At 41.7% G+C, this 12,071-nt stretch overlaps 3 protein-coding genes across 3 annotated transcripts; 1 reads left to right on the plus strand and 2 right to left on the minus strand.

The window, feature by feature from the left end:
• Positions 1–2,436: 2,436 nt before the first annotated feature.
• On the plus strand, positions 2,437–4,016 carry GGS22DRAFT_171708 (mitochondrial ribosomal protein subunit L20-domain-containing protein). The gene has a single exon (XM_047962650.1). The coding sequence runs from the start codon at positions 2,940–2,942 to the stop codon at positions 3,591–3,593; it is 654 nt and encodes a 217-aa protein (XP_047815565.1). The 5' UTR covers positions 2,437–2,939; the 3' UTR covers positions 3,594–4,016.
• A 232-nt stretch (positions 4,017–4,248) lies between these two features.
• On the minus strand, positions 4,249–6,494 carry GGS22DRAFT_196283 (uncharacterized protein). The gene is made up of 4 exons (XM_047965805.1): positions 5,975–6,494; positions 5,561–5,858; positions 5,249–5,481; positions 4,249–5,166 (listed from the first exon to the last, which is right to left on the minus strand). Exons 1-4 carry the CDS (start codon positions 6,211–6,213, stop codon positions 4,581–4,583), a joined length of 1,356 nt encoding a protein of 451 aa, XP_047815566.1. The 5' UTR covers positions 6,214–6,494; the 3' UTR covers positions 4,249–4,580.
• Positions 6,495–7,647: 1,153 nt separating this feature from the next.
• On the minus strand, positions 7,648–11,425 carry GGS22DRAFT_171719 (glycosyl transferase family group 2-domain-containing protein). The gene is made up of 4 exons (XM_047962651.1): positions 10,454–11,425; positions 9,115–10,400; positions 8,410–9,056; positions 7,648–8,327 (listed from the first exon to the last, which is right to left on the minus strand). Exons 1-4 carry the CDS (start codon positions 10,895–10,897, stop codon positions 7,969–7,971), a joined length of 2,736 nt encoding a protein of 911 aa, XP_047815567.1. The 5' UTR covers positions 10,898–11,425; the 3' UTR covers positions 7,648–7,968.
• Between the last annotated feature and the right edge of the window lie 646 nt (positions 11,426–12,071).

Below are 12,071 nucleotides of genomic sequence, written 5' to 3' on the forward strand. Positions count from 1 at the left end.
AAATTTTTTATAATTTTAATATTATTACGTAATATTTTAAAAATAACGAATTAATTAACGAATTTTATTAAATAAAAATTAACGTAAATTTTATATAATAAAATTAAAATAAAACGTAATTAAATAATTTTATAACGATTTATTAATTAAATATTTACGTTAAACGAAAATAATTAAATGTAAATTAAAAAAAAAAATATTTATATAAAAAAAATATTTAATAAATTTATTTTTATAATAAAATTTTAATTATATATAATATAACGTAATATATTAAAAATTAAAAAATAAATTTTTAATTTTTTATTAATTTATAAAATTTTTATTATTATTTTAAATATAATTTTTTAATAATAATTAATTAAATTTTATTATTAAATTTAATTAAATTTAATATTTTTTTTTTTTTTATTTAACGCGTATAATATTTTTAATTTAAATAAAATATTTATTTAAATTATTTTTAATTTTTTTACGTTTAATACGTTTCGATTAAAATTTTTCGATTAAATATTTACATTAATTTTCGAACTTAATTAATTAATTTATAAATATATTAATAATTTTTTTTATTTTTTTAAAAAAAAATTATTTTATTAAATCGTTTAAAAACTTAAAATAAACATGTTTAATAATTTTAATAATATTACGTAATTTTTTTAAAATATTAAATTAATTAATAATATTAATTAAATAAAAAAATAATAAAAATTTTAACGTTAAAATAAAATAAATATAAAAAATTTTATTACGATTTATTAATTAAAAATTTACGTTAAATTACGTTAAAATAATATAATTAAAAATAAAAATTAATAATTATATTTTACGATAAAAGTTTAAAAACTTAAATTTTTTAATTAATATAATAAAATTAAAATTAATTAATTATTTTTTTATTTAAAAATAATAATAACGTTTTAATAAATTAAAAATTTTTACATTAAAAAATTAAAAAATATAAATAATATAAAATAATAAAAATAATAATTAAATTTTAATTTAAAAATTTTTTTATATAAAATTATTTAATTCGTAAAAATTATAATTATTAAAAATTAATAATTTTTTTTAAAAAAAATCGATAAAAATTAATTTAAAAATAAAAACTTTTTTTAATTAAAAAAAAATAATTTATTCGTTCGTTTAATTATTTATTAACGATTTAAATCGTTAATTTTTAAAAAAAATTAAATTTAAATAATTATTAAATTATTAAATTTATACGTTAATTTTTTTAAAAATAATAATTAAATTAAAAACTTTATTATTTATTAAAATAATTTTTAAAATAAAAATTTAAATATATAATTTATTTTATTAACGTAAAGTTTTTTTTTTTTTCGATTAATTAATAATAAACCCGTTATTTTTACATTTTTTAAAAATTTTTATTTTATTAAAATTTTAACGATTTAATTAATTAATCGTTTAAATATTAAATGTTTTATATTAATTAAAAAAAATATTAATAATTTTAAATATAATTAATTTAATTCGATTTAAATTAATTAAAATTAAAAAAAACGTTTTAATTTATTTATATTAATTTAAAAATATATAAACTTAATTTTTTTTAAAAAATTAATCGTTTTCGTTTATATAAAATAAACGTATAATTAAAAATTTAATTTAATAATATTTTAATTTAAAACTTAATTCGTTTTAATTATATAATTATATAATTAATTTATTTTTTTAATTTATAATTAAACGTTATTAAAAAAAATAAACTTTAAAAATTAATTAACGGCCGTTAATTTAATTTTAAAAAATAAAATAAAAAACGTTTTAATTAAAAATAATTTTAATAATAAAAATATTATTAATAATAATAATTTTAATTATTTATTCGAACGTTAATTAAATATAATTTTTTTTATAAAATATAATATATAAAATTAAACGTTTTAATTAATTAAATAATATTAAAAAAACTAAAAAAAAAAAAATAAAATTAAAAAAAAAATAAAAAAAAAATACATTAAATATATATTAAAAAAAATAACCCGTATAATATATTTATTTTTTATTAATTAAAGTTTTATTATAAAAATAAATTTATTAAATATTTTTTTTATACGAATATTTTTTTTTTTAATTTAAAAATTAATTATAATAAAAGTTTAAAAATTTATAATTTTTAATTAAAATAATATAATTAAAATTAATTAATTATTATTTTTTTTAACTTTATAAAATATAACGTATAATATTAAGTTTTTTAATTAATTCAAGTTTTTTAAAAAAAAAAAAAAAAAAGGTACGTCGAATAAAGTGGACCGTTTTACTGCATTCACTTCTCATTGGTTGAGGTCTCACCACAAAAGTGGGGGTGTCGAATACCCCCCCTACTCGAATACCCCCCTCTTTAACTTAAATTGAATTGAAGGACTTGGACTCTTCCCTTCCTGTCTTCCAAAGCTTGTCAGGGGTAGGGCCGATACCTTGGTACTTGCAGCTTTAGGGCAGCACGGGACCAACTGCATTTTGAGCTGAAGACTCGGCCATCGGCTCCTTTCGACTTTTTGGGTTTGTGCATTGAACACGGTGAACAGCTTACGTTATGTAAGCCCACAATTTTCTGTGTCGAGCTGTTGGGACCTGGTCCCTGCTAGATGATACCCCACCTTAAGAATATTACATAATCAATGACATGACTAGTTTTTATCACGTGACTACGCATCCACCCCGGGCCGTGAAAGATTCCGATAAAAATTATAGCACGGCATCACCTAATCCGAGTTCGACCCGAGAAAATAATTTGACGGCACATCGAGCTCCCAGGTCGGAATCGGAGGCAAGAGGAAGACAGCCATTCAATACGACCCTCAATTAGGTCAACCTCTCTCCGAACCAACATTGATCACTTTCCATACTTCGTCCAACATCTAAACATCCAAATCTTCACAACCGCCACCATCAAACCAACCGCCAAAATGGAACCGCGATCCCTCCACCCACTCCTCCGCACCATCGCCAAACCCCGCGCCTCGCCAACCCTCACGACCCTCTCAAGATCCTCAATCCAGCGGCAGCAACGCCACCAATCCACCACAGCACGCACAAAGCGCGCCCTAAAAATCGCCCCTCACCCCTCCTTCCTGAACACCCCGCAAACCGGCTCGCACGTAATCTTCAACCCGCCCTCGTCGAAGCCCTCCGTCTACCACACGCCCTTCAAGTTCCTCCCGCGCAGCGACCCGCGGCGTCGCGCGAACCTAACCCAGCTCTTCCGCTCCTCCGCCGACGTGCCCAATGCCTCGCCCACAACCGCTTCTGGCACCAACACCGCGGACCTCCCCCCGCAGCTGCCCGAGCCGGAACGCAAGTACAACGTCACCAAGGAGCAAGTCGCCGAGATGCGCGCCTTACGCTCGCGAGACCCCGAGCGCTGGAGCGTGCTGAAGCTTGCGGAGAGGTATGATTGCCGGCCGCTCTTCGTCATGATGTGCTGTCGTGCGAGCGCGGAACATAAGGATAGGGAACGCGAGAGGCTGGAGGCTGTGAAGGCTAGGTGGGGACCGATGAAGACTCTTGCGCGCGAGGATCGGAAGAAGAGGAAGGTGCTTTTGCTTAAGGATGCTTTATGAGGTGGTTGAGATGGGTTGGTTGGGGGCTGGGTGCGTCTACGACTAGGCCTGTGGGTATGATCATGGTCACGGTGAAGGTTAGGGGTGGTCTTGTCTGTCTGTCCGTCTACTCACTTAGGTTATTGGGTACCTCATCTATCGATTTATGGTATTCGGCCGGTAGAGTCTGGGAGGGAGGAAATATGGGACATGGTACCTGGGACGAGGACCGAGATTTAAGGAATCGACAATCTCCTCTATGGTGTTAAGGGAGGGGATACGGTTTATATCTATGAAAAACAAGGGGCTTTTGACTTGAAGATAGAAGGTTAGCCTAGGGGTCAAATGAGACAAGATGGAACGACTGCAACTCATGGCCGTAAGAGAGAATATGTTGATATATATGTATACAAGAACTAAATAAACAAAACATGAAGATATAAAGTGTATATCACTGATGAAATATGGCATCGTCAGCATCAAACGAAAATCAACGCATCTCAGAATGCTTAGTCAACGCACCTTTAAATCCACGAGCACGTTATCCCGAGATTCCGGGAGTCATCTTTGCCTTCCATTTTAGCACATTATATCGCCACCATACAAAAGTGAACTTGCCTACTAGATCAGTATACTAATATCCGCAAGTATCTATCACATCCAACAACACCAAATCCAGCCCATGAATTTTTATTTACGTGGTCATATATCATTTCTATTAGTTACCCACGCACCCCAAGTTCCTCATGTACCTATTCATACTGATACGTAAGTACCCAGGTCAGTCGAAGCCCAAGCTCTCACCCCAAACCACCCATGATCCACCCATCCGCGCCCTCATATCCGGGACGCGATGCAGTTCGGTTCAGTTCAGTTCAGTTCGGCTCGGTTCATTAAACTCTATATGCATCAAGACTTTTCCCACTCCCTTTTCTCTCGCCTCCCAAAATGCCCAAATAGTCTCATATCCTCATAACTCAACACCGTATTCCTAAACCTCACTCTCACTCATTCCCTATCCTCCTCCCCAACCATCTTCATCTTCCCCTTCCCCTTCCCCATATCCCCCCTCTCCCCCTCCCCAGCCTTAACAACAACCCCCTCCCAGTCCTTCTTCCCAGGAATAACCCTCCAGCACCATCCACACCAACTCCGACTCTCCCCCCTAACCTCCCGCCCCAAAATCTCCCCCTTCTTCTTCTCGTCCTCCCACTCCGGCACACACGCCCCCACGCGCACCATGCGCATGAGCTTAGTCTTCACAACCCCACCAATCCCCTCGATCTCGTGGCGCGCGTACCCGGGCCGTAGCTGCGGGCTAGGCGTCCGTCGTTCACCCGGAGGAGACCCGGTGACGGAGGAGGCGGGGGAGGGCGTTGTCCAGGGGGATAAACTGCCGTTGCCGTTGCCGAAGTTACTATTAATCTCGTCTTGCTCGCGCGCGTCCGCGGCATCGCAGTCCGTTTCCTGCTCGCGTTCTTTGGAGCCGCAGCACGCGGCTTCGCGGCCGCAGATGACGCCGCGGTCGCCTTCGCCGATGCCCGTGCCGAGGCCGCCGAGGACTTCGCCGTATAGGTTGCGCCACTTCCAGATGCTGTGTTGGGTTAGCTTCGACGCTTAGGAGGTAGGGGGAGTGGTCATGTGATGGGGAGTGGCAAATGATGAGAGGAACGTACGACTTGTAGTCGTGGTCGGCTCCGCGGATGCTCTTCCCGCAGGGTTGGCAGAGCCAGACCCCTTCCGAGTCGCAGGTGCATATCGCTAGGCGCATCTCGTCCGCGTCCGCTGTGGTGTCGGCCCGTAGTTGTGGTTTCACAAGGCTTCCGAGCGGAGCTTTGCTGCACGGGACACAGAGTCGGCGATGTCTGTCCCGGAGCATGCTTCGGGAGGGTTGTTTGATCGTGCAGTTCTGCCGGACGTGGTTATCAGTGATGTGTTCCGACGGTACTAGGTATGTTAGGCATTGACCATGTGACCAGAATGCTTACCCGGCAGACGACCGTCCCGCACCTCCTACACTCGGCCACCATATCCCTCGCGCAGCTCCCGCTCTTGCCACTGGGGTCCCCGATTCGACCGTCTTCCGTACCAAACAAGTTCCATGCGAGGGCACGATAGCGGAAGGTAGCTTCGGGGTCGATAGGGACGTCTTCGTAGGCGCAATGGAGTGTGTGCGCGAGGACTACGCTGCGGTATTGCAGGAGGGCCTGGCGTACCTGACGACAGGTTTTGGATAGGTTATCGAGAGTGTTTAGATCGATGGACGACGCAATCGCCATAACGATACTGGTGGATGTCGAGTCAGCCTTGTCTCCCCCACGGCCTCAGACTCGAAGTACTGATAGCCGAAAGGGGAGGATCTGCAAGTAGAAAATGCCATAAGTGAGGTTGCGTCTGCCTACGGATAACATCCGAGAGCCTCCGCCATCCCATTATGCTCGTTGAGGTTCTCGGGTTCGCGGTCTATTATGTTTGGCTGGCTCTGTCCCTCCTCATTCTTAGCCGGAGCTGTCCCTTCAGCTCCCGACGACAGCTGTTGTAGCTGCTGCTGTATTCTCTCGCCATTCCACTGAGGTTTCAGGCCGTAATGATGCGTCTGAGGTGGCTCAGCCTCCTCGTCGAGGTCTACGAACAAGGCCATGTTTGATAAGGATGAGGAAAAAGATCGACGTCACGGATTGGTGAGATAGGTGAGATAGGGAGATAAGAGTAAGAAAAAGAAGAAGACTACTTTAGACGCCGGATTAGAAGAAGAGAAATTAAAGGGGAAAGAGAGAGTAATATGAATATATCGGCAAAAAGGGCATTGAATAGGTAATTTGTAAAATTTGGAGACTCAGAGACTCAAAATACCCTTGAATTGTCTTAAACGAACAACTCCCGAGCCGGCAAACCCCAACCGTTGCGGTTTATGGATTTATGTTTGGACGATGGGACATGGGATTGACACCGCATCATCCAAAATTTCTACGACACGCCAAGGAATAACCCAATTGCTGATGTATCTATTAGATGTACTGTACGGTCGCGGTACTTTCACTTTACTAGTCCATCATTACATGGACGAACCTGAATGAACGTACCTGCTTCGTATCGTCATTATCAGATCCATACCTGCATGTACCTACACGCTTTTAATAGAGTTACCGGCTCGCCCGTAGCGGGTAAGTGGGGTGAGCTAGTTCGTTACGGCGGAGGCGTGAGAAAGCTCCAGGGCTGCCTGAGGATCAGCGCTACCAGGCGCTAGTATCGCTATGATTTCTCCGTTACCTAACAGAATGGATCCGTCGAATGTATCTATATGTAAATGAACAGGTACGATTCTTATTTCTTTTCACTCAATTGCACATGTATAAATAACCTTACTTCACGGGATAATTTCAATTCGAATTGGAATAAGAAGAAACGGTCAATTGACGAGAAAACGGCACGACGAAACACGATCCTTCAACCCCAAATCCAAGAAATCTCACGATGTTAACAAACACTACATGTGTAAACCAACAATTGGACTCCCCCCAAAACAGCCCTAGACCGTCAAAGTACACGATACCATCCTATACTTCGTAAAATATGCATTCATCTTGACGCCATTCTAGTCATCAGGGGCAACGCTGCAGTCCGCTCCCCATCTAGGTTAGGTTCCCCCCTCTCGCTAGAAATCCGAAAGGGCACGCCTTAGTCCTATGGATGTACCCCTAGCTGCTAGGGAGGTAGCTAAGCTTAAGGGTCCCCAACATACATTGCTCACTTGACCTGCAGCTCGAGCTGTCGTGAGACCACGACGGCATGGCAGGTCTCAGTTCGCAGCTTCACACCGTCGAATCGCATTTAATACAGGTACCTAAGTTGCAGACCGCCGGCCGGCGCAAAAAAGAAGTACCCGGACGAATAGCTTTCTATTATCATAAACGTGCTAGATCGTCTCAGACATATGTATGTATGTATATCCATATGATCGATCGTCTTTTATGGATCCCTTAACAAGCTTTCCCCAGCCAACTTTTCCTCTCTTCTCTTCCCCGTCTCGATTCGTGTCACGTATTTTGGATACATAGACAGATGTGACGAGGCATGTGATCTCGGGAAGGCATTATAAATAGTAAATATCATAGCGTGTTTAACGTATATAATTCATATGCATATCTTCAATGCCAACGCAGGAAACCCCGGATCAGTTACCGATTTCAGCTCGCGAGGAGATAAAATTAGTCATAGTCGTCGACCCCCAGTTCCACATCTCCCGCGTGACAGACTGTTTCTAGAAATCCAAATTAAGTACCTAGGTATTAATCTCAACCCATCATTTCTATAACGTAGCTCCCTCCCCCCCCCTAAAACGCTATGAGGCAGACTATCTACTTTATATACCGCAGCCTAAAAACCCCCACGTAAATCACCAAGCGAACACCATGAGCGCAGGGTTCAACGCAACCGGTAGTAAGAAGTGGCACCCCACGATCCAGGCGAGCGGCCATATGGACGCTAAGTGCTTGATTCTCCACTCGATGGGGAACGCGAAAGCGCCGCATACGAGTAAAGCCGTCATCGCAGCGCACCAAAGAAAGGTACCCTTGAATCGGCGGAGCAGGCGCGGTATCTCCTCGAGGAAGTTGACCTCTTCGTACTCCTTAGACGTCGCACCCCAGGTCATGTCGATGCTGAAGAAGTGACTAAGGAGCGCTTGCGACACATGCAGAGACAAGCCGCCTAAGAATATAGTCATCAACGGGACCCATTTGAGATTGCTCCAGACTAGCGGTGAGTGAACGAATAGTTAGTCTCTTTCCCTACCGTGATGCTTTTAGGTATAGTAAGGGGATGGAACGGAACTTACAAGCTGCAATGAGCCCTTGCTGGTTCAGCCGATACCGCAGGACGGCCAACGCGAAATTGCCAAACCCTGTAAAGACAACAATGACAGAAATGTATATGGCAAACGAGTCTATGTAGAACTTGTCATATAATCCAAAAAACCAGCCGGATAAAAAGTAGTTCATGAGGGTCAGGATCCAGCAAGCGCCGATAGCATAGTACGTGCCGATATAGGTGCAGATGGTGAGCTTCTTGGGTAGGTGAATGTTCGATGATAGGAACGTTCTAAAGAGAGGCGTGATAGGACCGCGGGTGAGCCAGTATCTAAGAGGATGAAACATCAACTCATTGCAGCCATATGCATACTTCTCCCATCGAGCCAACTCATCGTACACTGTTAGAGAGACACCCTCCTGGAAGCCTTCTCCGGTATAAGATGCGAATCTGAGATCATAGCCGGCACACTGGAGTCGAAGAGCCATATCGAAATCTTCCGACACATGAGATTCAGACCAAAATTTCTCATAGTCGTCCTCGTCCTGGTATGAAGCGGCATCTTGGATAGCAGTCCATCGCAGTATGGCGTTGTGACCAACAAAGGGACAGGCATCGCCATTAGCCACCACAAAGGTGATCGCCGAATAAATGAGGTTGGTAAACCATGTAACACTACGAGAATGTTAGTAAGTTTGCATATCTTTCGTTTCTGAGGATTATCTTAGCTTACCCTCCCTCGAAGAAAGAAGTAGTTACCCGCATGACGCCGGATGTAAATTGTAATATAGCCACTTGTGGAGACTGTTCCATCTCACTGACAGCATCTAGCAGGCAATCATGTGGCACACGAGTATCCGAGTCGATGATGAGGATATAGTCGCCGATACGGATATTTCCCTCGGCCCAAGTGCGACCATCATCCTCTTGTAGGACTTCGGCAAGGCATTGCTCATATGCGACTAGTTCATCCGTTTGAGACCAATGCGGCGTTCTAGGAACTTGGACAAGCTTGTCCTCAACACGGTTGCTGACCATCATGGCATAATTCATGTTCGATGCCTTCTTGAACTTTCCACGCCGAAGAAAAGGTCGGCTACCATCGTCTGGTTTCGGATTGTGCTTCGGCCGAGAAACCCAACCTATATTATGCTCGTCGTAGAAGTCGCGTCGGGTTTGGGCTTCCTCCTCCGGGATCAGTTGCATTCCGTCATCATTCACGAAGATGTTAGCCGAACCGCCTTGCAACTCATAGGTCGATATACATTGCTTGAGTGATTGGATGGTCGGCATGATGACACCCTTCAAGCCTTCCTTGTAAACAGGCATCTGGATGGTGACATGGGGTAGATTTTGGGTCTCTCGGTTGATTCTCCTTGGCGACTTTCCAGAATAAAACCTCGAATTTTTGTCGACGGCAGATATTGGACCAAATGTTTGGAAAAGATTGGTAATCAGGGATTGGAAGAAAAACATGGCCACCCACATCTCGACTGGGATGACAGCAATGAGTGCCAGTCGAACATACGAACCGTCCGTTTCGACCTCGTAAGCTAGAGATCTCAGACCAAGACCCATACAACATATACAGAGAGCCAGAGTTGCGCCCACGATGCATGAACTGCTCAGTTTGATCCTCCTTTGTTCTGGTTCGGGTGCTGCCGCCTCCAAATCCATCCCTGTAACCTCGACATCGACACCTGGATTCTTTTCAGCTCGCTCGGCCTTCTCCTCCTCTTGCTCCTCCTCTTCTCCCCCATGACCCCAGATCATCTTCATCAGTTGTGCTTCCAGGGCATCGGCCCTTGCCAGAACTTTCTTCGGCTCATCGTCCCAAACAACTAAGATCTGAAGATCCTGGATGAATGCAGCAAAGTGATGCTTCTGGCATCCAGGTAGCTCGCGCATACTGGGTAATACCTGCAAGCGAAGGCCATCAGAAAGTGGAATATAATCGTAGGTCTTCCTTTTCGAGGCAAGGATAACATTAATAACTCTGGTGTTAATGGTCATCGCGCACTATGGGAATGTCAGCATCGAATTCATTGGATATGGAAAAGGTATATATGTACCCGGACATTCAGTTCCATCGACATGTCATACAGGCCGTATGGTATATCTCGAAGCTGTGGCGGGCAACATGTATAGTTATTTTTTCCCTTTTTAAGCACGACACCCTCACCGGGGAGCATGCCGGTTGCATATTGCCTTTCTAGCTGTTGTTGGTATAACCAACTACAAACAACATCGGCTTTGACATGGAGGATGCTCTCTTTATCATTCCTAAAATCTCCTGTAGGAAATATGGAATTCGTAGATACAGATTCCGATCGCGACAAATACGGCCGTCTCGATGCTGTTACGTCTGAGGCAAGAACAGCGTCTGGGATCGGAGGGGGGACGATAGATCCTGGGCTATTCAGGCCAGTTTCCTTGGGTTCTGTTGCTGGTTGATTTTCATGATTTTCATCCTCCTTGGCACGACCCGGCGCAAAGTACGATTTAATGAAACCCATTTCAGAAGATCATGGGAGGGAAGAGAAATGACTACCACGCCGACTTTGGACGGACCCATGCAAGAACGAGCGACAGAAACGAACGAAATCTTCCTTTTGAAAAATAATATATGATAGGATCTTGGCGACCTGGAAGGGATGATAAATGCGAGGAGAAAAGTGGCCCGAGAAAGGTCTATAGCTTTTGATTTTGCGACGCCATGATCTTTTTCCTGAGGATACTTTGCCTACAGCTGTAAAACCAATAAGTCCTTAGGGCGTAATAAAAGGGTAAGCTGAGAAGGGTCTCTAAAGGGCTAGAAGATAACGTTCAAGAATAATATCCGTGAGCAGCTCGAAGAATCGAGGAGCATGCCCGAAGCCACGAAATGGATACACGATAAGACGGAGAAGGGTTTTGACTACGGAACTAAAGCCATATTCTATGCTGCGACAGTTTAGCAACCCCCCACTTGGCCAGCTGGAAAAGATAATGTGTACGAAGTAACTCCGTATTGATGTTGATACGGGTTTTTGTGCGTTAAAGAGCCAGCTGGTAAGCATCGGTGGGTAGCAATAGGAATGGAGTTGCTGCAGAGACTTGATAGTCGCAAGGGGTGGCAGAGGCTAGCCTCTGGCGGCTCGTAGTTCTCGACCAATCTGCCAACCGATCGATTCCATTAAAGGGAGAGCGTGCAATAAACTGCGAATACACCTTGCATGATATCGAACAGGGGTAGTAACTGCATCATTAATTCAGCAGTACTACTATGTTGAATTTGGAAGGCCACCTATGGCCGTTCAGCCACAAGCGCAACCCTAGGAGCGAACAGCATCGAGGTTTGCTCTTGGCTCGTCTACTAAGTGGTCAGCTTGAAAACTATTGATACAGGGCTGGAGATCCTAGCATCGAAATGTTGGATCTATTTCACGCCGCGAACGTCGAAAGATAAACGAGCATGGCCTAGAAGGCCTAGATGCCATGTACAGAGAAGCTGGATGACCAACCCTCGCTTCCTGCACCGTTTAGAATTTGGTGAAGCGGCGTGGAAATTTATTGTCTCCATTGAAGCGCCGGGTCTTGACTAATTTCAGAGTGGCCGGTAATGCGACGCTGACCATTCAACAAGACTCATTAAATGATCTATCATTTTTTAGAAAGGCTGCGAGATAATATCTGTTGGATGACCGTAGT

This window comes from Annulohypoxylon maeteangense (genome assembly GCF_022496945.1).
Source record: "Annulohypoxylon maeteangense strain CBS 123835 unplaced genomic scaffold GGS22scaffold_18, whole genome shotgun sequence".
NCBI classification, from domain to species: Eukaryota; Fungi; Ascomycota; class Sordariomycetes; order Xylariales; family Hypoxylaceae; genus Annulohypoxylon; species Annulohypoxylon maeteangense.

Coding starts and splice junctions, on each gene's coding strand:
- GGS22DRAFT_171708 (XM_047962650.1), top strand. CDS start 2,940: ATGGAACCGCGATCCCTCCACCCACTCCTCCGCACCATCGCCAAACCC.
- GGS22DRAFT_196283 (XM_047965805.1), bottom strand. CDS start 6,213: ATGGCCTTGTTCGTAGACCTCGACGAGGAGGCTGAGCCACCTCAGACG. Junction 5,859..5,974: donor GAGGCTCTCGGATGTTATCC/GTAGGCAGACGC, acceptor GACATCCACCAG/TATCGTTATGGCGATTGCGT. Junction 5,167..5,248: donor GCCGACCACGACTACAAGTC/GTACGTTCCTCT, acceptor AACCCAACACAG/CATCTGGAAGTGGCGCAACC.
- GGS22DRAFT_171719 (XM_047962651.1), bottom strand. CDS start 10,897: ATGGGTTTCATTAAATCGTACTTTGCGCCGGGTCGTGCCAAGGAGGAT. Junction 10,401..10,453: donor CGATGGAACTGAATGTCCGG/GTACATATATAC, acceptor ACATTCCCATAG/TGCGCGATGACCATTAACAC. Junction 8,328..8,409: donor GCAAGGGCTCATTGCAGCTT/GTAAGTTCCGTT, acceptor ACTCACCGCTAG/TCTGGAGCAATCTCAAATGG.